Genomic DNA, 19,695 nt, shown 5'->3' on the forward strand with positions numbered 1-19,695 from the left:
ACACTGACCTCCAGGAAACTGGGAAGGAGGGAGCTTCCATTTTTTTCTTTATATTCCCTGCTGCTTGAATCGCTGACCATTCATCTGTATTATCTTGTAATTCACAGAAAGATGAAGAAAGTAAGTGCACAGTGGACCAGAGGTTTGAGGATCCACGTCCACCCCTCCAGCTCTTCTGGTCCAGATGCTTATTCTTTTCTGAGGCCCCCTGGTGTCTTCTGCTCATCCCTGAAGGCCCCTTAACCCTACCTTCCCTCCACAATCACTTCCCAAGCCCTATCTGGTCTTAAAGGACTTGCTTGGCCTGGGTCTCTCCTCTGGGTCCAGGCACTGGTGTGGTTTTTTTCCCCAGTTAGGAGGCCAAGATCCTACCCCTGTGCTACCCCCGCCCCGGGGGATGTGGGACATGGTGACCTCACAGTTAAGCCAGTGACACCATAGTGGACCTGGAGGCTGATGAGGCAAAGGACCTGGCAGGTAGAGGCCATTTCCAATGGAAACTTGAAGGACTGTGTCCTCCTCCCAGGACACTCCTAGCCAGTCCTTTCAGGGGTGGGAGACCTGAAAGTCTCCACAACCATTTTGGTTCCTAACCAAGAGGTTGTACAGACTTCTCTGTGAGTTGGGAGCAGAGTGTGATGCCAGGAGGAGGGAGTGGAGTTGGCAGATGGAAGACAAAGGTGTATGTGAATCCTCCTGGGAGATGGGGGGCACTCCCGTGGGCAATCAGTGAACTTCTTGCTCCCCTTGATTGCAGCACAGCTGGAGGGGAGGCAGGCTGTGACCTGGGAGGCTGGGAGGGCTGTAGCTTTTGGCAGGGGTAGAGTTCTGGTCAACCAAGAGGGCAAGGAGCAACCATGAGAAGGGCTCCTTTCAGCTAATCTGAAGGATGCCGGGAGGGCAACCAGGATGGGGGTAGAGGGAGGAGAGGATGGGGGGATGATCTGGGCCCTGGGAATGGCACATTTGAAAAGAGCATGAGGGACAGAAATGAAGCAGTGGGGGTGGGTTGACTCTGCCAAGAGACAGTGGAATCTGAGGGTTGGCACCAGATAGCACTTAACTATTTGCTGTGTGTCTCTGAGTGAGTTGCTTACTCTCTCTGAGCTTCTGTTCCTTCATCATGGGGATAATAAAAGATGAAATAAGAACATTTATGAAGCCCCTAGCTTCACATTAAGTGCCAATACTTTGGCCACCTGATGCAAAGAGCCAACTCACTAGAAAAAACCCTGATGATGGGAAAGATTGAGGGCCAGAAGAGAAGGGGGCAGCAGAGGATGAGATGGTTAGATAACGTCACTGACTCATTGAACATGAGTTTGAGCCAACTCTGGGAGACGGTGAAGGGCAGGGAAGCCTGGTATGTTGCAGCCCATGGGGTCGCAGAGAGTCAGGCACAACTTAGCGACAACGACAAGCACAGCGCCAGGCGTACAGTAAGCTGTCTGTAAAGGCAGCTCGTTACTCTAATCCTCGAGATAGTCCAACCTGAGCCTGACGCTTCATCTATTCTGGGCACGTAGAGTGCAGAATTCATGGTTGTACACTACAGAAACCATTTCTGGAGGATTTAAGGAGAGGAAGAAGTCCCTTGGTGGTCCAGTGGTTAGGACTCTGTGCTTTCACTGCCGAGGGCCCAGGTTTCCACAGTTCAGCAAAGAAACAACAATAGAGGCAGAGAAGAAATTCCCTTAAAAGATGCTGGAGGAGCGCAGAGAAGTTCTGGGAAGGCTACAGAGCCAGGCTTGGAGAACAGGCTGGATCAAGAGAGGCTGGACAGCCCAGAGAGGACTGTGTGACCTGCCTGAACCCCTTTCTTTGAAAATCTGCTCTCTTGGAAGCTGACATAGCACCATCCACAGAGTGGGCTCCGTCAACCTGCCACCTCCAGACCACCGGCTTCTGATCACAGTCTGGATGGGTCCATGTGGTCAGTCTGGTCCATGGCACGTGCCTGCAGCATGTGTTTGGGTGGGGAGGTCGAAATTCAGCCTGTTGCCTTTCCGGCTTTTATAGTAGAATGTGCCTTCTGCCTCCTTCCAGCCTCTAGTGAGAGAAAGTTCCAGATGCTGGGCATCCAAAACACCTGGGAAATGTCTACATGGGAAATGAGAATAAGTAGAGAGTGGTCCCTGTCCTTGAGATACAGACATGTAGGGGTCAGTTATGCAGGTAAACGATGGTGACAGGAAGTGGTGGGGGCCATAGTGCAAATGAGTACCGGCCAGGGGCCAAGCTGGCAGAATAATAGGTCCCCTTGCTCACATGGAGAGTTCGAGGCGTCCCTGTGCCTTCCATGACAGCTGGTGGCATGGCCGGATGGCGCCTGAGGCTTGGGCTGCTGCACTGGGCCAGGCACTGTGGATACACCAACCAGGGGCAGAATTTGTGTGAGGGCGGGGGAGACGAATCCTTTTCAGCTCTTGGCAGTGATGAAGTTGCTCAGCTGGAAAAGCTGTTTCTGGCCTAAGGGGCCTCCCTTTTCGATATCTAGTCATGCTTCATAGGCATTGTGCCATGTCTCTGACTTATCTCTCACCCAGTGGGGGCCTCAGCATTCTATCTAAATTGGAGAAAATGTTCCCAGGACAGAGAAATCAGAGGCGGGATAAGGAGGAGGAAGATGTACTTGCTACCTCCAGGGCCTTTGCTGTGCAAGATCAGATTCCTGCTCACCCCCCTGCTGCTCTGTTTCCTCCTACGCTGCCTGCTTTTGTCTCTGCCTGTTCCTGTCCCTGCCACTGCCATTGCTGTCTTCCCTGCCAACCGCCCGTCCCTGTCTCAGCTGGGTCCCCTTCCCCAAAGGACCCCAGCTCCAGCCTTTGAGCCCTGCTCTGTCCCCCTCCTGCTGAGCCCTTGGGGTTCCCTGAGAGCCACAGCTAAGGCTCTTCTATCTGCCCCCATCATCATGGGGGGTGGGGGATGGAAGAGCCATCATCCCCCACACTCCATCATCCCCCACACTGAAATTCCGGTAGCCCCAGTTTCCTGTGGCCCCAAACTCCTGCAGCGTGGTCTCAGGTAGGTAAAGGCTGGTGGGCGGCTCGCCCGTGTCTCAGGTCCCAGAGGGCCCCCTGCCTGCCTGCCAGCCCCCCTCTTCCTATTTGTGGCAACTTCAAATGTAGCGCTTTCCTGTCACCTCTCACACCCACCGGGGCCTTAGACACAGGCAGAGGCTGGCTGCCCGCCTGCCCAGCGGCTTCCTTCCCCAGCCAGAGAGGACTTCTGCAGAGGCAGGTGAAGAGCCCCGCATGGACCGCGCCTCCTCCTGGGGTGTTTGGAGACCTGGGGCGCGGTGGGGAGGAGTCAGGGGAGAGGGAGAAGAAACCGGGTTTCAGAGGAATGAGACAGCCATGCAAGGGTGCCAGGCTCTGAGGGGCACCAGGGTTACGGAGGGAAGAGGGGGAAGGGAGGAGAAGGAGGGGAGCCTTGGGGCTGTGCGACCCTCAGTGAAGTGATTGGCAGAGAAGGGAGGTGCTAACTGAGCAGACAGCTGTCACCGAGCAGCTTCCTGTCAGGCTAGTCAGGACCGGGGGACCCTGTGCCCACTTGCTCAGACCAGCCCAGATGAGGAAGCTGAGCCTGGGCAGTCTGAGTGGCAGGACACTGGGGCTTCCTCAGCTGACCCCCAAAGCTGGTAGGTGAGCTAGGATGTAGGTGGGGAGCTTGTGGTTGATAGAGTCGTGGAGACATGAGCCCCTCCCAGCATGGAAGAGAGCAGCCTCTCAATTCCCTGTGGCCCCGAGGACATCTGGAATATTTCCTCAGATCTTAAGCTCACTTGAAGTATCTCCATGAGGACTTCTCTCGCTCCTGTCTTCCCCGGGGTGGGGGTCAGGCCAGTTCTACCCTCTGCCTCTGACTGGCAAGTCTCCATTCACTCCTCTTTTTGCCCCTGCTTGAGGGTGTGGTTGGCTTCTAAATGTCGGCACCGAGAGGGTCCTTTCATGTCAGCCAGTCCAACCCTCCCATTTTGCAGATAGATAAACTGAGGCCAGGAGAGGCAGTGACTGGCTCAAGGTCACACAGTGATTTCCTGGGAGAGCCGGCCCTGGAAGTCAGGCTCCTGTTTGGAGGACCTTCACTGCTCACCTGTGACTGACCTATCTTCCCAGGAGGTGGCAGGGGCATGAAGGGGGAGCCCGCTCCAGAGCTGGGTTGTTGCCACAAGACCAAGCCCCCAGGGAGCACAGGGGATTCTCTGTCCCCCAACTTGGACTCCCAACTCTGCCAAGATGGCCAGGTAATGTGAGGTCCCGGTCCTATCTCCGAGCCCAGGATGCTTCTGGAAGGAGGGGAGGTTAGGAAGAACTGGGTTGGGGGGGTGCTGGTGTGGAAATCTGAAGGGGCCTGGATTCTCCTGGTCCTGAGCACCTCTACCCTAGCACCTCACAGGAAAGCGCCCTTGGAGGTGCCAGAGACCCTCTCCCATGCCCCAGGGCCAGACTGGGACATGCAGAGCTGAGTGTCACAGGGGCCTGGGCCTTGGAAGAGGCTCAGGACCCTCCTGTGGGGTGCACAGTCTTCCATGAGGGGTTTTTCTCTTAAGTTCACCTCGGATCCATTGAGAACACGGTAGATAGTCTGAGACAGAGTGGGATGAGGGTGGTGAGAAAGGATGGGTAGGAGGGAAGAACAGGGCAGGGTGGGGGGTTCTGGGGCAGGGGGAGGGCAGCCCTGGGGGTGGACGTGTAAGCCCCTTGGAAAGGAAATGTGGATGAGGGAAGGGGAAGCCCTCTGACTGATGGACATGGCAGAGTTGAGTATGTGTGCATGTCGGGGGCGGGTCTTAGCTTCTCCTTCCCCTTTGAAAATGAATCTAGGGGTGGGGCCATCTCAGGGGACTCCCAGTCCCTACCCTCCAAGCCCCTTCCCTCTGCCTCCCAGGTCTTCCCAGCCTTCAAGCCACATCCAGACACACTGGATCCTCATGGCCAGTCCTGGGCCAGCTGGCTGTGCCCATGGCCACTGGCACCGGCCAAGTCTGCCCTGCTGGCCTGCCCCCAGGGCCTGGACCTATACCTGTGTGCCCTGCAGTCGGCAACCCTGGCAACAGCCCCGCGGGGTCTCAGAGAGGATGCTTTGAGCGCACGTAAGCCCGGGGGCAAGGGGCGCACCCGGTGGAGGTGGGACGTGGGGGCAGGTATAGTTAGGTTTGAGGAGGAGAGACGGAGCAGCCCAGTGTCACTGCTGAGGACGGAGCCTCAAGTTTATGCTACTTCCACATTTTGATCCGGAGCTCTGGCATGGGCACGTGTGGAACGCTCAGATGGTGACATCTGAGCAGTGGTTTTTCTCAGGCATGGGTGTGGGATCTGGTGGAGGTGTAGCCAAAGTCCCGGGCGTTGCGGGTGGGTGCTCTGCCTAGAACACTTGAGCTAGAGGGGCCTGTGTTATAAGGCAGGAAGCTTGCTTGGGAGGCAGGGAGTCGGGGGGTGGAGTCTTGGTTCTGCCCCTTCTAGCTCTATGACCTCGAGTACACCACAGAAGCCAGTTTCTGCTTTCACAAAAGGACCATCTCACTACACCTCTGTGATTATTGCTTACAGTACACCGTTTCCTTATGCAACTCAACCTGGAGGGCAGGGACCATGCTGCTGTGTCCAGCATGGAGTAAAGCAGCCCAGTAAAGTTGGTTAAGTGAATCAGTGAGGATTCAAGCAGACAAGCTACTTTTGAATATCGACACACATTTAGTATTTTACTTGACATCACTCCTCGTTGAACTCCTACCTCACTGGCTGTTGCACCTCACTCTCCCTTGTGATCTCTCCTTGACTTCCCTTCCTGAGTCTTCCCACGCTCCAGAATTCAGTCCAGGGCTACCTTCTTGTCCCTCGCCTCATCCCTTCTCCTCCTTCTCTCCTCTCCTATCCTTCCCCTCTCCTCTTCTGTTCTCTTTAGCAGTTTGTTGAAACTTCCTGCGATACTAGAAAGGTTCTACAATTGTGCTATCTGACACCTGAGCCTTTTAAATGTGGCTAGTAGAAGTGAGGAGCTGATTTTTTTTGGGGGGTACTTAAAGGTGTACGATGGCTACCATTCTGGATACAGCAGATCTAGGGCCATCCTTTATGTGATCTCATTTGGGCCCGTGGCACCCAAATTTCTGTCTCCAGCTCAGGCTACTCCTTTAATCTCTAAACCAATTCATCCAACTGGCTTCCGACTTCTCTACCTACATGTCTAACAGGCTTCTTGAATCCTTTTTGCTCCCTGAAATGGTTACACACTGCACAAATGCCAGCCTTTTTATCGGCAAGGGTGATGGCAGACCAGGAAAGCCCAGAGAAAGGAGCTGCCATGCAGGCTAGAGTCCTCTCCCAGCTCGGAGCCGGGAAGGTTAGGTGCAGAGCTGACCTTGACTCCAGGCTGGGTGGCCCTCACCATCTTCCTTTTTCTGCTCAGGGCACCTGCCACCAAGGCTGCCTGCCGGCTTCTTCAGTGACGAGAAACTCCCAGCCAAGTGTCCTCTGAGCAGGGACAAGATGGGAAGCCAGACAGAAAGAGCTGGCGAGGGGGCCCCCTGCCCATCCTTCTCTCCTCCCAACAGCTCTTCCCCAAATTCTTGGCAAAATAAGAAGAGTCCCTTGGCTTTCTGCTCCTGCCCCCCAACCCCACCCAACTCCAAAGAACTCTCCTCCCACTTCTGCCCATTCTATCCTGCCTACCCATTTTTCCTGCCCGCTCCTTACCTGGTCACATATGGGAGCCTACCTTCAGTGCCGTGTGCCCCCCGCTTCAAGCTGCCCCAAGACACCCCCTATGCCACCAAGGCTGTGCCCAGCTTGCTGATTAATGTCAATGAGTCCGAGCACCCCAGCACCTGGGAGGAGACCCTGCACTCCTACCCAGGGGCCTGTCAAGACTCCGGCCAAACCCAACCCTCCCAGAGCCAGAATCCGGGCCCTGCCGCTGCCAGGACCTACTCCATGGGGCCAGAGCGGGCTGGCAGGGCGGCTGCAGGAAAGCGGGCCCCACTGGGCTCCCAGGCTGGCTCTGCAGCACTGCCTTACCCGCTGAAGAAAGAGAATGGCAAAATCCTGTACGAGTGCAACGTGTGCAGTAAGAGCTTCGGGCAGCTCTCCAACCTCAAGGTATCTGCCTCCGGGCCCCCAAGGTTCCCACTGGGCATCCTTCGATGACCCTTTCCCATCCTGCTTCAAGAATCAAGGACCTGGGGCAGAGGGAACTCCAGTGCAGCCTCTAGGGTCTGTGACCTTGGCTGCTTCATTTGGCCCTGCAGTTTCGTATCTGTAGAGTGGAGTCCTCTCCACACCAAAGACTGTCCATGAGATCATCTCATTTCAGCTAAAAATAGAGAATCCGAGGAAAGACGTTCCCAAGGTTACCTTGATTTAAGGGTGCAGCCAGGTCTCCATCTGAGTCTCTCAATATGTAGGGCAAAGCCCTTTCTTTAAGAGTCATCCTCTCTGATTCCCTGGTAATCCTCCTCTTGTTTATTTATTTAAAGGTCAGGTCCGGGAACAGGTGAATTTTAGTGAATCTAGACCTGACAACCAGCCTTTTTCAACTGGGATCCACAACAGCAGTGTGCTGTAGGCGTCATTATAGGCATCGTCCAGCAGGGGGCGACCATGGACATATCTCTGTATCAGCCAAGCTCTGACGTTAGGGGCAAGTTGACACCTGCTGAAATAGAGGAAAATTTACTGGTTGTTGGAGAACAGACCTTCTGCATCCTCTAGGGCATGAGTTCTTAAACGTTAATGAGCCTCAAACCACTTGGAGAGCTGGCCCCAGCCCTCGGCCCGCCCTAAGCCCCAGCCCCAGAGATTTCAGTTCAGCTGGTCTGCGGGTGGGGCCTGAGAGTCTGCCTTTCTAACACCGTCCCAGGTGATGCTGATGCTGCTGGTCTGTGGACCACACTTTGAGAAGCACTGCACAAGATATATATCTAGGGGGTACACGTGGGGTACCCCTTACCTGGCCTGCTGACCACGGCCATCTCCATCTTCCCTCCAGCAGGGCAGCAGAGAGCGTGAGGGGAGCCTGGGGGATGGTAGATTGGCCTTCAGGGAGGTGATACGGAGGCAGGGGGATTGAAAGGCCTTGATGCCGAAAGGGGGTCCTGCGGGGATGCGGGTAGAGATTTGAAGAGGATCCCTGGCCCTGACGGGGGGGCTCTGGGCGGTTGACAGCATTTCTCCCACACCTGGCTCAGGTCCATCTGCGTGTGCACAGTGGGGAGCGCCCATTCCAGTGTGCCCTGTGCCAGAAGAGCTTCACCCAGCTCGCCCACCTGCAGAAGCACCACCTGGTGCATACTGGGGAGCGGCCCCACGAGTGCCCGGTGAGACCCTCCACCCCCTCCCCTGTCCTCCTGCAGGCTGGGGAGGAGTTCTAGGCCCCTGGGGGATGGCACCTGTGGCCTCCATTCCTTCACTGTCCTGAGCAGATGGAGCTAGGGCAGGAGGCAAAGGTTGCGGGGAGGAGGTGGGGTGGAAAGGGAAGGGCCAGGGTGTGCTATTGGAGGACACTCCCTGGGCCTGGCGATGTATGTCTGGGGGTGGAGAAGAATGAAGCTGGAGGTCCTGGGGAGCAGACACCCATTGGTGACTTTCCAGCATAGTCGGAGGAGTTAATGCTAGCGTGTGTGCAGTCTATAAACACTACTGATAACATCAGCTCAGTGTTAGCTCCCTCCCTCTTCGAGCTTCACCATGTCTCCAGGGAGATCGGAAGGGCCAGAACTCTTTCCCTGTTTTACAGAGGCAGAAACGAAAGCAGCATGATGGTGACAGTCTAGGCTACCTGGGTTCAAATCTTAGCTCTGCCTCCAATTTGCTGTGTGAGCTTTGGCTACTGGCCTCACTCCTCTAAGCCTCTGCATGTTCCCTGTTAATACAGAAGTAGTGCTTAGTCCCGATTTTCCAGTCCTGAAGACCACATAAGACCGACTCCTGGCATGCGGCAGCTCCCAGTAAATGTTAACTGCGTGCACAGAAGCTGCAGCCCCACGCTTAAGGGTTCTATGTGATTATGTCATTCAGTCCTCCATGGCTACAAGATTACGTATTAATAGTCTCATGTCAGCCATCAAGAGTGCAAGGCTCAGAAAGGGGAGGTCTCCTGTACAAGGTCATGCAGGGAATAGAAGAACCAGGATACTAACCCAGTCTGCCTGGCTCCAATGTGCCAGATACTGTGGTCCCAGGGAGGAATCATGGGGGAAAGCTTCCAAGCCTGCATCACAGGGAGGTGGTGGTGTTGGGGGGTTGTTTTCAAGATGGGGAGTGGGGAGCAGAGATCCTGGGTGACCCAGGCAGGCAGAGCTGATACCAGTGCCCATTCCCATCAGATGTGTCACAAGCGCTTCAGCAGCTCCAGCAACCTGAAGACCCACCTGCGCCTGCACTCGGGGGCCCGGCCTTTCCAGTGCAGTGTCTGCCCAAGTCGCTTCACCCAGCTCGTTCACCTGAAGCTGCACCTTCGTCTGCACGCCCCACGGCCCTGCGGTCTGGCTCACACCCACCTGCCCCTGGCATCTCTCACCTACCTTGCCCGCTGGCACCAGGGGGCCCTAGATATTCTGGCAGCGCCATCAGAGAGGCAGATGGACCGGGACATGGACAAGGTCAAGGTGTCCTCAGCATCCCAGGGCAAGTAAGGGCCTGAGCCATGGGGCCAGGACTGCCCTAGGGAGGGGACAAGGGCAGAGCAATGAAAGGATTTTCTCTACGATGAATTGAGGCCTCCTGAGCTTCAGTAGTGCAGGGGGAGGTCAGAGTGTATTTGCCAGACTTCACGTCCCACTCCACCTGGCAGGTCATGGGACACAGCCAGGAAGAGACTATGCTGCCCACCGTGTGTGTGTGTGTGTGTGTGTGTTGGGGGGTGCCTGCAGCCATCTACCTCTGGCTGGATTTGAGTTCCACCCTCTGTTTGGGACCTATCTGGGACCAGGCCCTCTATCTCAGCTAGCTGATGGACAGTCCAGCCTTCCAGGTCTCTGCAGGGTGCAGACTGTGGTGCTGTGGTGCCAGGCACAGGGCACTCTTTTCTGAACCAGCACCGGCCCAGATATCTGTCTGCTGCTTCCTGCAACCTCCTTGTCTCCCAGTTCCTAGAGGCCACTGTGCCCCCTCAGCTGGTACTCCCTGCCATGGTCAGCTGGGACATGGTCATCTCCCTCTGTACATGCCAGGATCTGAGCCTCCTGTGGGACAGGCAGGAACACAGGGATGTCAGGGTCCACTCATGACCCAGAAGCAAGATGTCCCCCTGTCTGTCAAGGACCAGTTATCCCAGAGGACAAAGAGCGAAGGGGGTACCAAGCTTGGGGAAGGGGTAGAGGCCCTACAAGGACTACAGGTAGGGAAGAACTGGCAGAGAGAGCCTGGGAACTAGGGCCCTCCTGATGGTCTTTCTCCCTGGAGTCCCAGAGGACCCCCTTAAGTGTGCAAAGTGTGCCCTCTCCCAGAGAGAGCAGTAGCATTAGATGGGAAAGGGTACTGCCCTTTGGGGGTATAGGAAGTCCAGGTTATAATCACAACAGTAGCTATTATTAAGTAATAATTTGTTGTTGTTCAGTCGCTAAGTCATGTCTGACTTTGCAACCCCATGGCCTGCAGCACACCAAGCTTCTCTATCCTTCACTATCTCCTGGAGTTTGCTCAAGTTCATGTCCATTAAGTCAGTGATGCTATCTAACCATCTCATCCTTTGTCATCCCCTTCTCCTCTTGCCCTCTGTCTTTCCCAGCATTAGGGGTTTTCCCCCCAATGAGTCAGCTCTTTACATCATGTGATCAAAGTATTGGAGTTTCAGCTTCAGCATCAGTCCTTCCAGTGAATATTCAGGGTTAATTTCCTATAGGATTGACTGACTTGATTTTCCAGTCCAAGGGACTCTCAAGAGTCTTCTCCAGCATTATAATTCAAAAGCGTCAATTCTTTGGTGCTCAGCCTGCTTTATGGTCTAACTCTCACATCCTACATGACTACTGGAAAAACCATAGCTTTGATTATACAGACCTTTATTGGTAAAGTAATGTGTCTGCTTTTTAATACACTTTCTAGGTTTGTCATAGCTTTCCTTCCAAGGAGCTAGCATCTTTTAATTTCATGACTGCAGTCACCATCAGCAGCGATTTTGCGTGCGTGCTAAGTCTCTTCAGTCGTGTCCGACTCTTTGTGACCTTATGGACTGTAGCCCGCCAGGCTCCTCTGTCCATGGGATTCTCCAGGCAAGAATACTGGAATGGGTCCCCATTTCCTCCTCCAGGGGATCTTCCCAACCCAAGGATCTTATTTCTCCTGCATTGACAGGTGGGTGCTTTACCGCTAGTGCCATCTGGGAAGCCCAACAGTGATTTTGGAGCCCAAGAAAAGAAAATCTGTCACTGCTTCCATTTTTTTCCCCCTTCTGTTTGCCACGAAATCATGCCATGAAGATCATGGATGCCATGATATTAGTTTTTTGAATATTAAGTTCTAAGCCAGTTTTTTAATTATTAAATAATTATTATTGGGCTTCCCTGGTGCCTCAGATGGTAAAGAATCTGCCTGCAATGTGGGAAACCCAGGTTCGAAGATCCCCTGGAGAAGGGAATGGCAAATCACTCCAGTATTCTTGCCTGGAAAACTCCATGGACAGAGGAGCCTGGCAGTCTACGGTCATAATATTAATAGCCGGCCAACTTCCAGCAGGGGGCATACCTGTGGATTTCAGATTGGCTTCCCCACCAGGGTACTGGACGAGATTTTCGCTGTGCGCTAGGGTCTCCAGGACCCAGAGAGACAGCGTACTCTCATTGGGCACTCTCATCAGCAGGGTGAGGGCAGGGTTGGCGTCGGTACCCACCAATAATCACGGTCTAGGTTCCCAACCCACTCGATCAAGCGTTTGGCCCCGCCCAGCAAGCCAACCACTCAGCTAGGCAACCCCCAAGACCACGCCTATTCCCGCCCCTGGCTCCGCCCTTGCATTCTAGCCCCTCCTCCGCGGGGGGGCGCGCGGGAAAGACCCTGGGCTCGGTCTACCCTCCCAGTCCTGTTTTCCCGCCCACCTTGTGCAGGCCCAGCTTGACATCTTCCAGCACCTTGACCAGTGGGTCCCCTGGCGCTTCCGGAGGTCTAAAGACGTATCGCGCCCCGGGCCAGCAGCGGCGTCCCCGGGAGCGGGGCAGGGGTGCGGGGAAGGAAGGTCTGGGGGAGAGGGGAAGGCCGGGGTGGAGAGCACCCCTGCAGAACGCACCCCCTAGCCCTGGGTCTTGGGCAGTATGTGGATCGGTCCCACTCCCCCGCCCACACGGACTTCGGGCCGGGCGCTGTTTACTCAAGGGGGGCGGGCCGGAGGAGGCGTATCTCTGCAAATGAGCGGGATCCGGGTGGCCCCCGCGGCCCTGGAGCAGTCAGTGCCCGGGACCTTGCCTTCGCCATGGCCGAGCGGCGCGGGGGCCTAGGGGCCCGCCTGGCTCGCCGCCTGGCCGGGCTGGGGGTCCGGAGGGAGCGCAAGGGGAAGCGGACCCCGGAGGAGGCCAGATCCCGGGATAGGTGAGGGGTTTGGAGCAGGGGCACACAGGGCGCCCCTGGGCCCGAGGGTGTGGATGTGTGTCTTGGAGTGTGCAGTGGATGTTCAAGTAAGCCTGTCTGAGTGACTGGGAGCATTAAAATATACCAACGGGTGTACTACGATTTGGGGTATGTGGACTTTATAAAGTCCCTGTACTTTTTAAAACCTTTACAACAATTTCGCAGTTTCCTAAGTCTGGCGGGTGGCCAGGGAACTCCTGATTTCCTCTCTGAAGATAATTGAAAGGCAAATACGGTGGCACCTCCTGCCCCTGTGGACTTTGATTCTCTCATCACAGGCCAGTTTAGCTCCTATCTTCATGTCACTCTGTCATGAGTATGACAGGTTCCTGAGTTGGCTTAGACTGCACTGCATTTGCCCTTTCATGACATGAAGAGGCTTTCCCCCATCATCCTAGATTGTATTAACAATAAACTTATTTGCCACTTGCTTGATGCTTTTCCTGGATTATCTCATTTAATCCTCCCAGCAGCTGTACCAGGCAGGTATTTTGTGTGAGTCAGATACGGAAATGGAGGTTCAGAGATGTGAAGTCACCTCTCCAGTCACACAGCTTGGAACTGGTGGGGCTGGGACACAGACTTCTTGCAGTCTGACTCCGGGGCCCACAGCCTGAAGCCCTGGGCTTCTCTGTTGCCTTGAGAGATTTCAGAACTCAAGCAAGGGGGCCAGAGTTCTGTCCTAACCTGAGAGGCCACTGGCCACGTGACCTTGAACAAATTGCTACACCTCTCTTAGCCAGTTCACTGGTAGCTGATGTCTAAGAGGCAGGGAAAAGGCTGTATGGATTGCCAGGCTGAGTGGCCGAGAGGGGGATAGAGTAGAGGATCCCAGGAGCTCACAGGCCCAATGTCTGCAAAGAATGTCAGGAGTGATCACAGGCACCGAGTGTCTGTGCAGTTCTGATCTTATGACGTAGCTGTCTCCGGCCTGCCCTGGGAGGAGTGGAGGCATGGTTGAGCCCAGGGTGAGGGGAGGGGTTTGTGCTGCTCTCTCACACCGAAGAGAGCAGGGAGGGGAGGGTCGAGCCACCCTAAACCTGAAAGCTTGGGTGCCCGGGGGTGCCCACACCCTGCCAGCGCCCGGCCTGGGAGACACACCCCCCTTCCTTTACCCCGTCTGGCAGGAACCTGCCCTGTAGGCCCAGATGGCACTGTTCCTCCCTTTCTTTCTCCACCTGAGAGGAGGCAGGGTTGCAGGTGAGTCAGGGACAGGGAGGGCCGGGTAGGGACTGCGCATGCTCCTGGGGCCAGCCTGATGATACTTCCCATGTGCGTACTTGGACTTGGTTCTCACTGGCCGTGGGAATGGGACTCTGGCACGGAGGGACAGGACCCTGGCCCCTGCTGATTGCCTGGAGTAGCGGGCAGAGTGCACGGAGCTGGCAGCCAAGGCCCTTCCTCTTCTTGCCCCTGTTAGAGGGGTGATGTCCAGCCAGGCTTTGGAGTGAGACCATCCTAGAGTCTTAACTCCACCAGCTGTGTGACTTTACCATCTGGACCTCAGTTTCCTTATCTGAAAACTGAGGACACTGCCATCTACACTTTAGGATTCTTGTGAGGCTTAAAGGGGACTATGGAGGTGTAATGCCTGGTGCTAAACCTGGCATAGGGTGGGCCTCAGCAAATGGCAAGCTTTTGAATTATTAGGGTGCTGTCCTTTTTCTGTATTCTGGTCCTGATATAGGCCTAGTCCCCATTTTGTTCCAGGCCCAGCCCTGTCTCTCTTTCTCTGGGGCTGGCGTGGACAAGTGGGGGAGGGGGCAGAGAGGAGGCTGTGCATAGACCTCCCCTGCCCCCCAAGACTTCAGGTGCTCATCTTGCCTGTGGGGGCCCTTAGAGACGAGGGCCATCAGGTCCAGTGTGGGGCAGGAGATGAGGAGCCTACTTCACTCCCTCCCCTGTGCTTCCTTCCCAGGCCCTGGGGTGGCCAGAGCTGCCCTGACCTGGCCCAGGGCCAGGGCAGCACCAGCAAAGTCAGCCTCAAGGTAGGAGAGAATCCTAGGGTTGGGGAGGGGAGGGGAGGGGAGCAGAAGCTCTTGGGAGGGGCTGGGCCGGCCCTGAGAACCCTGACTTACAAGTTAGGCAACTGCAGTTCTCTCCTCCCTTCTCTGCCAGGGATTCACTGTGTGACCCTGGGCATATGACTCCTCACTTCTGAACCTCAGCTTCCCCATCCGGAAAATGGGGACAATCATGCCTCTTAGGACTGTTGTGAGTAATAAGGTATCAGATGTAGGACATCCAGCATGGGGCCCAGATGTTTAGGAAACAGCTTCCTAATGTCTGGGCCCCTGGAGGAGGCATGTAGGGGCAGTACCTGTTCTCAGGACCCCATTTTCCACACTCCTTCCTTTAACTTGACCTTCTCCATCTTTGACTCCCTTTCCCCACTTCCTGGCATGGCCCCCAAGGGTGACACTGGGCCAGTGACTTAACCTTCTGGCCACAGTTCCCCCATCCTCAGTGGGGACCTGAGCCATGGATTGCATAGAGAGAAGGTTCCCCACCCTCCATCCCCTGGAGGAGCAGAGGGCTTCCTCTAGAGATGGCTCAAGCAGCCATGTGTCTTTCTGTGATCCTGAACATCATCAGTGATTACTAGCATTTAACTGAGTACTGCTGGGTACCCTGCATGGATTATCTTATACAATATTCTCAGCACTCCCAGGAAGCAGATACTATTATTATCATGCCCATTTAACACATGGGGAAACTAACATGCAAGACATATTTCAGCTAGAAAGTAACAGTGCTGAGAATCAAGCCCAGGTTGCCTTGCTCCAGACTCCCAGAATAATCATCCAACCTTCCTGTTTCTTGAGATTTTCAGCCCCTGGGGAGTGAGAGGCTGCATCTATTTCACAGATGCGTAAAATAAGGTATTTGGGATTAAGGGCCCCTGCTAAGGAGAAATTTGACCCCAGATTTGGCTCCTCTGTTGCCAAGGACACAAATCCATCCCTGAAGACTGGCATTTGGGGGGCAGTGTCTATTTGGGTCTGTGGTCCTGAACCCTCTCCCTTCACCCCGACAGCTAGGCTGGGCCCCAGGGGAAGACAGCAGACAGAAGTCAGGGTTGTCCCACTTTTAGGGGAACCCTCTTCCCTGGCTTCCTCTTGTCCCAAGAACATCTCTACACCCGATACCTCCTTCAGGTGTGTTTGGAACACTCAGCCTGGGAGGGTATTGTAGAGGCGGCTGCAGGCTCTGGAAGCCTGGAGTGGGCAGAAGCCAGGGGCGTTGTGGCAGGCATGCCCACACAGGCCCTAATCCCCAGGGCAGCTGGTAGCAAAGGCCAGAAGCCAGTGGACTCCTGGGAAACCAGCAGTTGGCCTGAGAGTCAGGAACCCTCACTGTGCGACCTTGGTCATGTTGGCGTATCTCTCAGCTTCCCTTTCCTCGTATGTAGAGTGGGAAGGGGTGAGATAAATGCCGAAGGAACTTTCCAGAGCTCTTCCTCTTTGTCCAGCTCTTGTGGCCCTGGCAGCCTCTCCGGAGGGCAACTCCGCTTGGTGTCAGAGCTCTGCTCAGCTTCTCCGGTGCCAAGGAGGGCAGCCAGGGCTGTCGTGGGGTACCCAGGGGGCAGGCCAGAGAGGCTGTCACTGGGTCTCTGCTTCTGCTTTCCCTCAGGCCCAAGCCCAGAGCCACTCAGAGTTGGACCTTCGTGCAGGGAGCCTTGGCTCCTGGCTTTGGAAGCGACGACACAGCTCAGTGGGGCCCGTGGAGCCTCTGGGGCGCCTCCAGAGGCCTGCTGTAGGCAGTGCCTCTGACCTGGCCAACCATGCCTCTATGGGGCCGGAGAGCCTGGCACCAGCGGTGACCTCGGGAGAGCCTGCTGGAGCCAGGGGTCCCTCAGGCCCACCGCCGGTGCCTGGATGTTTGGAACAAGGACCTCCGGGCCACACCTGCCAGCAACCCCCACACTCAGCCCGGGGGTTTCCTCTGTGGCCCAAGGCACCCAGCAACCTGGAAGACGTGCTGCCCCACCCAGCGTCCTGCCCCAGGGCAGAGGGGGCAAAGGGCGAGCCTACCACCTCAGGGCCGGCCCTGCCAGAGCCAACCCTGCCAGAGCCAGCCCAGACCCTACGTGAGCGTCCCTCTGCCAGGAGGACCCGCTACTACCGCATCACTGTCAGCCTGCAGGGGCGTGAGCAAGCACCTGGGGAGGAGACTGAAGAGCCCAAACCGGCCCAACCAGCTCCCCACCCCTGCGGCCCTGAGGAATCCAGGGGCTGGCAAGAGCCTCCTCAGGGGCCCCGCCCCATCACAGGGTGCCTAGCTGACCCGCCTCAGGAACCCCAGCTCCGAGCCCCACCACATCAGGGGAGCACGGTCCAGCAGCAGGAGCTCCGGGCCGGCTGGACGCCTGGGTCCCCGCACAGACGGTGAGTAGATTTCACCCCCCACGTGGGGCGGTGGGGGAGGAGGAAACTGACCTGGCTGCCCCTTCCTGGGTCTCTATCTCTCTCCGGACTTCTCTAAACCATTCATTCGGTTCTCCCGGGCATAGGCTGACTCTGCCATCCCTTCCCCTTCCCATCTCTGTCCTCCGTTGCCTGCCCCCCAACCTCGTGCATGCCCGCAGGCTACCTCTGGGGACCCAGTTCTGCTCTCCTCCTCCGTCCACCTGGGGAGGGGGATATCCTGTCGCAGAGAGGATGGGGAGGGTCACCTTATCCTCAGCAACACCTTCCCCAGCCCCTCGTTCTGTTCTGGAGACCACTTTCTCAGCCTGAGGTGAGAACTCTCAGGCGGTGCTGGATGTCCTGGGGTGAGTTGCTTAACTTCTCTGGGCCTTGAGTCGTCAAGTTGATTTGGTCACTGGAGATGAAGGAGGAGGAGGAGGAGGTTACAGGAAGATACTTTGAACTCTAGAGAGTGGGGCAACCAAAACAGCCCGGATGCTTATTAATAACGCTTCAGTCGCAGCAATAATTACCCCACCTGGCCCTGTGTTGGTGAACAGGCGCTGAGGTTCCCAAGCCCTGGGGTTTTTTTTTAACCTTTTTATTTTGTATCACAGTATAGCCAATTAACAACGTTGTAATAATTTCAGGTGGACAGCAAAGGGACTCAGCCATACATATACATGTATCCATTCTCCCCAGACTCCCCTCCCATCCAGGCTGCCACATAACATTGCTAAGCCTTGGTTTTTCTTTTTTTTTTCAAGCCTCAGTTTTTAATTTGTGTTGAAATGACTCTCCTGAATCTGCCTAGTGGGCTCAGAGAAAGGAGGATGGGTCCTGTAAAACTCACTGACAACAGGGTGAACTTGAGACCTCTCTAAAACCACTTGGAAGGGCAGACCAGGCCTCAGACAGCGTTCTGAGAAGCTCCTACTAATGATGGTGGTGGTTGTCACCTATGGCTCCTTTTCTGAGCGTAATTCTATTTAATCCTCATAGCAGCCCCATGAAGTAGGACTAATCCTGTTCTCCACCCTCTCACCCCAGTGACAGACGGGAAACTAAGGTTCAGACAGGTTTCATCACCTGCTCTAAGTCAACCAGAAAGTGAAGGGGCAAGAACCTGTGTTCTAGGGCTTCCCCAGTGGCTCGGTGGTTAAAAAACTCTGCCTGCAATGCAGGAGACTGGGGTTCGATCCTTGGGTTGGGAAGATCCCCTGGAGAAGGGAATGGCAACCACTCTAGGGTTCTTGCCTGGAAATCCCATGGACAGCAGAGACTGGTGGGCTACAGTCTATGGGGTCATAAGGAGACAGACACGACTGAAGCAACTGAGCATGCACACCTGGATCTGTGTTCCAAGCACCTCTCTCTCCTGCCTCTCACGGAGGCCTCAGGGGCCCCGTGCAGATGACGGGGGGGCGGGGAGGTGCTGAGCGTGGTTGCTGTACAGAGCTTTCTGTGACCTGTGATTTCTTTGTGACCACGTGGGGATGAAGTCTACTACCGTCTGTGCGGGGACCCAGATTTGGAAGCACTGTGGCAGCGGAGGCAACACCAAGGATGCCCAAGCCTCTGGTCTGGAGTCAGGATAATGATCCTGTGACAAAGAAGAGGGACGTGTGCGACCCAGGCTGGCTCAGAGACCTGCTCAGTGGGGAAGGTTGAATAAGAATCCCTGATTATGCACCTTCCTCCTTTTTTTTTTTTCTTTTCTCTTCACTGAACAACTATTTCTTTCTTTTTAACCAACATCAATTTTCCATCATGGTAGGCAGAACTCTACCTTGAGAAAGCTTACAATGATCCTAGAAGAGTCAGTTCAAAACAGATGAGCTAATGCAGGGTCTAAAGCAGACCCTGAAGGGTTGGGGGTGGGAGACGGGGACAGAGAGAGAGAGGGTGGGTGAAGGAGGCAGGCCTTGGCAAGGGGAAAGGAAGGAGCAGCAGGTTTGGCTGGGGGACTCCGTCTGCCACTCCCTGACTATTCTGGGCACGGGTGGATAATGACAGATTCGCAGGAGGCAAGGGCTCAGAGGGGAAGGAAGTGGAGCTCCAGGGGTGTCATTTCTTCTCTGTGCTCCCTTTCTGGGGCAGGGTTCCCTGGGCCAGGACTGGCAAATATGGGGGGGGAGGCACGACGCCATCGGGGCCGAATATGTAAGACGTGTGTGTATCCGGGTGTGCGTGTCTGTCCCAGTGAGGGTTGAGTTCAAGGGGAGAAGGGCTGGAGACTGTGACCTGACTAAGTGTGTGTGTGCCGTGAATGTGTGTGCATGTGTCGTTGTGCCTGTGGGTTCCTGCGTCTGCGTGACCTGTGTGTCTGCTGTGTCCCTGCGGACCTGTGTCTGACTGTGGTTCTGACTGTGCATGCCGGGGGTAAGTGTCTGTGTGTGTGTGTGCCTGTGTGATTCTGTGCCCTGTGTGTTGGTGTGTGCCCGTGTGTGACGCAGCATGTGCTTGTGGGCCTGTGGGCTGGTTTGGCCTAGTTTGGGGGTGACTCACAGGTAAGCGGGGAGAATGCAGGCCTTGTTGAGTTAGACAAGGTTCTTTCCCACACTCCCCCCACCCCCTGCAGCCCCTCCCTTTCCCAGCCCCACACAGCTGATCTGGAAGTCACAGGTGACCCGGCTGGTCCAGGGCCTTGAGGAAGAGAGGGCTCCGGAAATGGGCATTTCTGCTGGCCTAGGAGAGGCCTCCTGGGGTTTTGAGGTGTGTCTTCA

General features: G+C 55.6%; 2 protein-coding genes and 1 long non-coding RNA gene across 6 annotated transcripts in view; 2 read left to right on the forward strand and 1 right to left on the reverse strand.

The window, feature by feature from the left end:
• The first annotated feature begins 3,136 nt into the window (after positions 1-3,136).
• ZNF683 (zinc finger protein 683) lies at positions 3,137-10,612 on the forward strand. The gene is made up of 6 exons (XM_027519713.1): positions 3,137-3,240; positions 4,119-4,246; positions 4,891-5,095; positions 6,412-7,100; positions 8,189-8,317; positions 9,326-10,612. The coding sequence occupies exons 2-6, from the start codon at positions 4,133-4,135 to the stop codon at positions 9,632-9,634; spliced, it is 1,446 nt and encodes a 481-aa protein (XP_027375514.1). The 5' UTR covers positions 3,137-3,240; positions 4,119-4,132; the 3' UTR covers positions 9,635-10,612.
• On the reverse strand, positions 7,441-12,120 carry LOC113878533. Its single transcript, XR_003507018.1, has 2 exons — positions 12,035-12,120; positions 7,441-7,656 (listed from the first exon to the last, which is right to left on the reverse strand). It is a non-coding gene; the product is annotated as an uncharacterized LOC113878533 (long non-coding RNA).
• A 204-nt stretch (positions 12,121-12,324) lies between these two features.
• CRYBG2 (crystallin beta-gamma domain containing 2) overlaps positions 12,325-19,695 on the forward strand; it is a 29,573-nt gene continuing 22,202 nt past the window's right edge. Inside the window, exons 1-3 of one of the 4 annotated variants that reach the window (XM_027519681.1) lie at positions 12,325-12,521; positions 14,479-14,548; positions 16,194-16,948. In XM_027519681.1, the coding sequence (XP_027375482.1) occupies positions 12,406-12,521; positions 14,479-14,548; positions 16,194-16,948 (941 nt within the window). In that variant the 5' untranslated portion in view covers positions 12,325-12,405. Of the gene's footprint in view, positions 12,522-14,478; positions 14,549-14,603; positions 16,949-19,695 lie in introns of those variants that run through there. The other 3 variants (XM_027519688.1, XM_027519698.1, XM_027519672.1) reach the window with 3 other exon arrangements.

This window comes from Bos indicus x Bos taurus, chromosome 2 (assembly GCF_003369695.1).
Source record: "Bos indicus x Bos taurus breed Angus x Brahman F1 hybrid chromosome 2, Bos_hybrid_MaternalHap_v2.0, whole genome shotgun sequence".
NCBI classification, from domain to species: Eukaryota; Metazoa; Chordata; class Mammalia; order Artiodactyla; family Bovidae; genus Bos; species Bos indicus x Bos taurus.

Excerpts from the sequence above, each read along its gene's own strand:
- ZNF683 (XM_027519713.1), top strand. The coding sequence starts at position 4,133 with ATGAAGGGGGAGCCCGCTCCAGAGCTGGGTTGTTGCCACAAGACCAAG. Across the intron at positions 5,096-6,411 it reads AGAGGATGCTTTGAGCGCAC|GGCACCTGCCACCAAGGCTG; the intron begins GTAAGCCCGGGG and ends TTTTCTGCTCAG. Across the intron at positions 7,101-8,188 it reads GGCAGCTCTCCAACCTCAAG|GTCCATCTGCGTGTGCACAG; the intron begins GTATCTGCCTCC and ends CACCTGGCTCAG.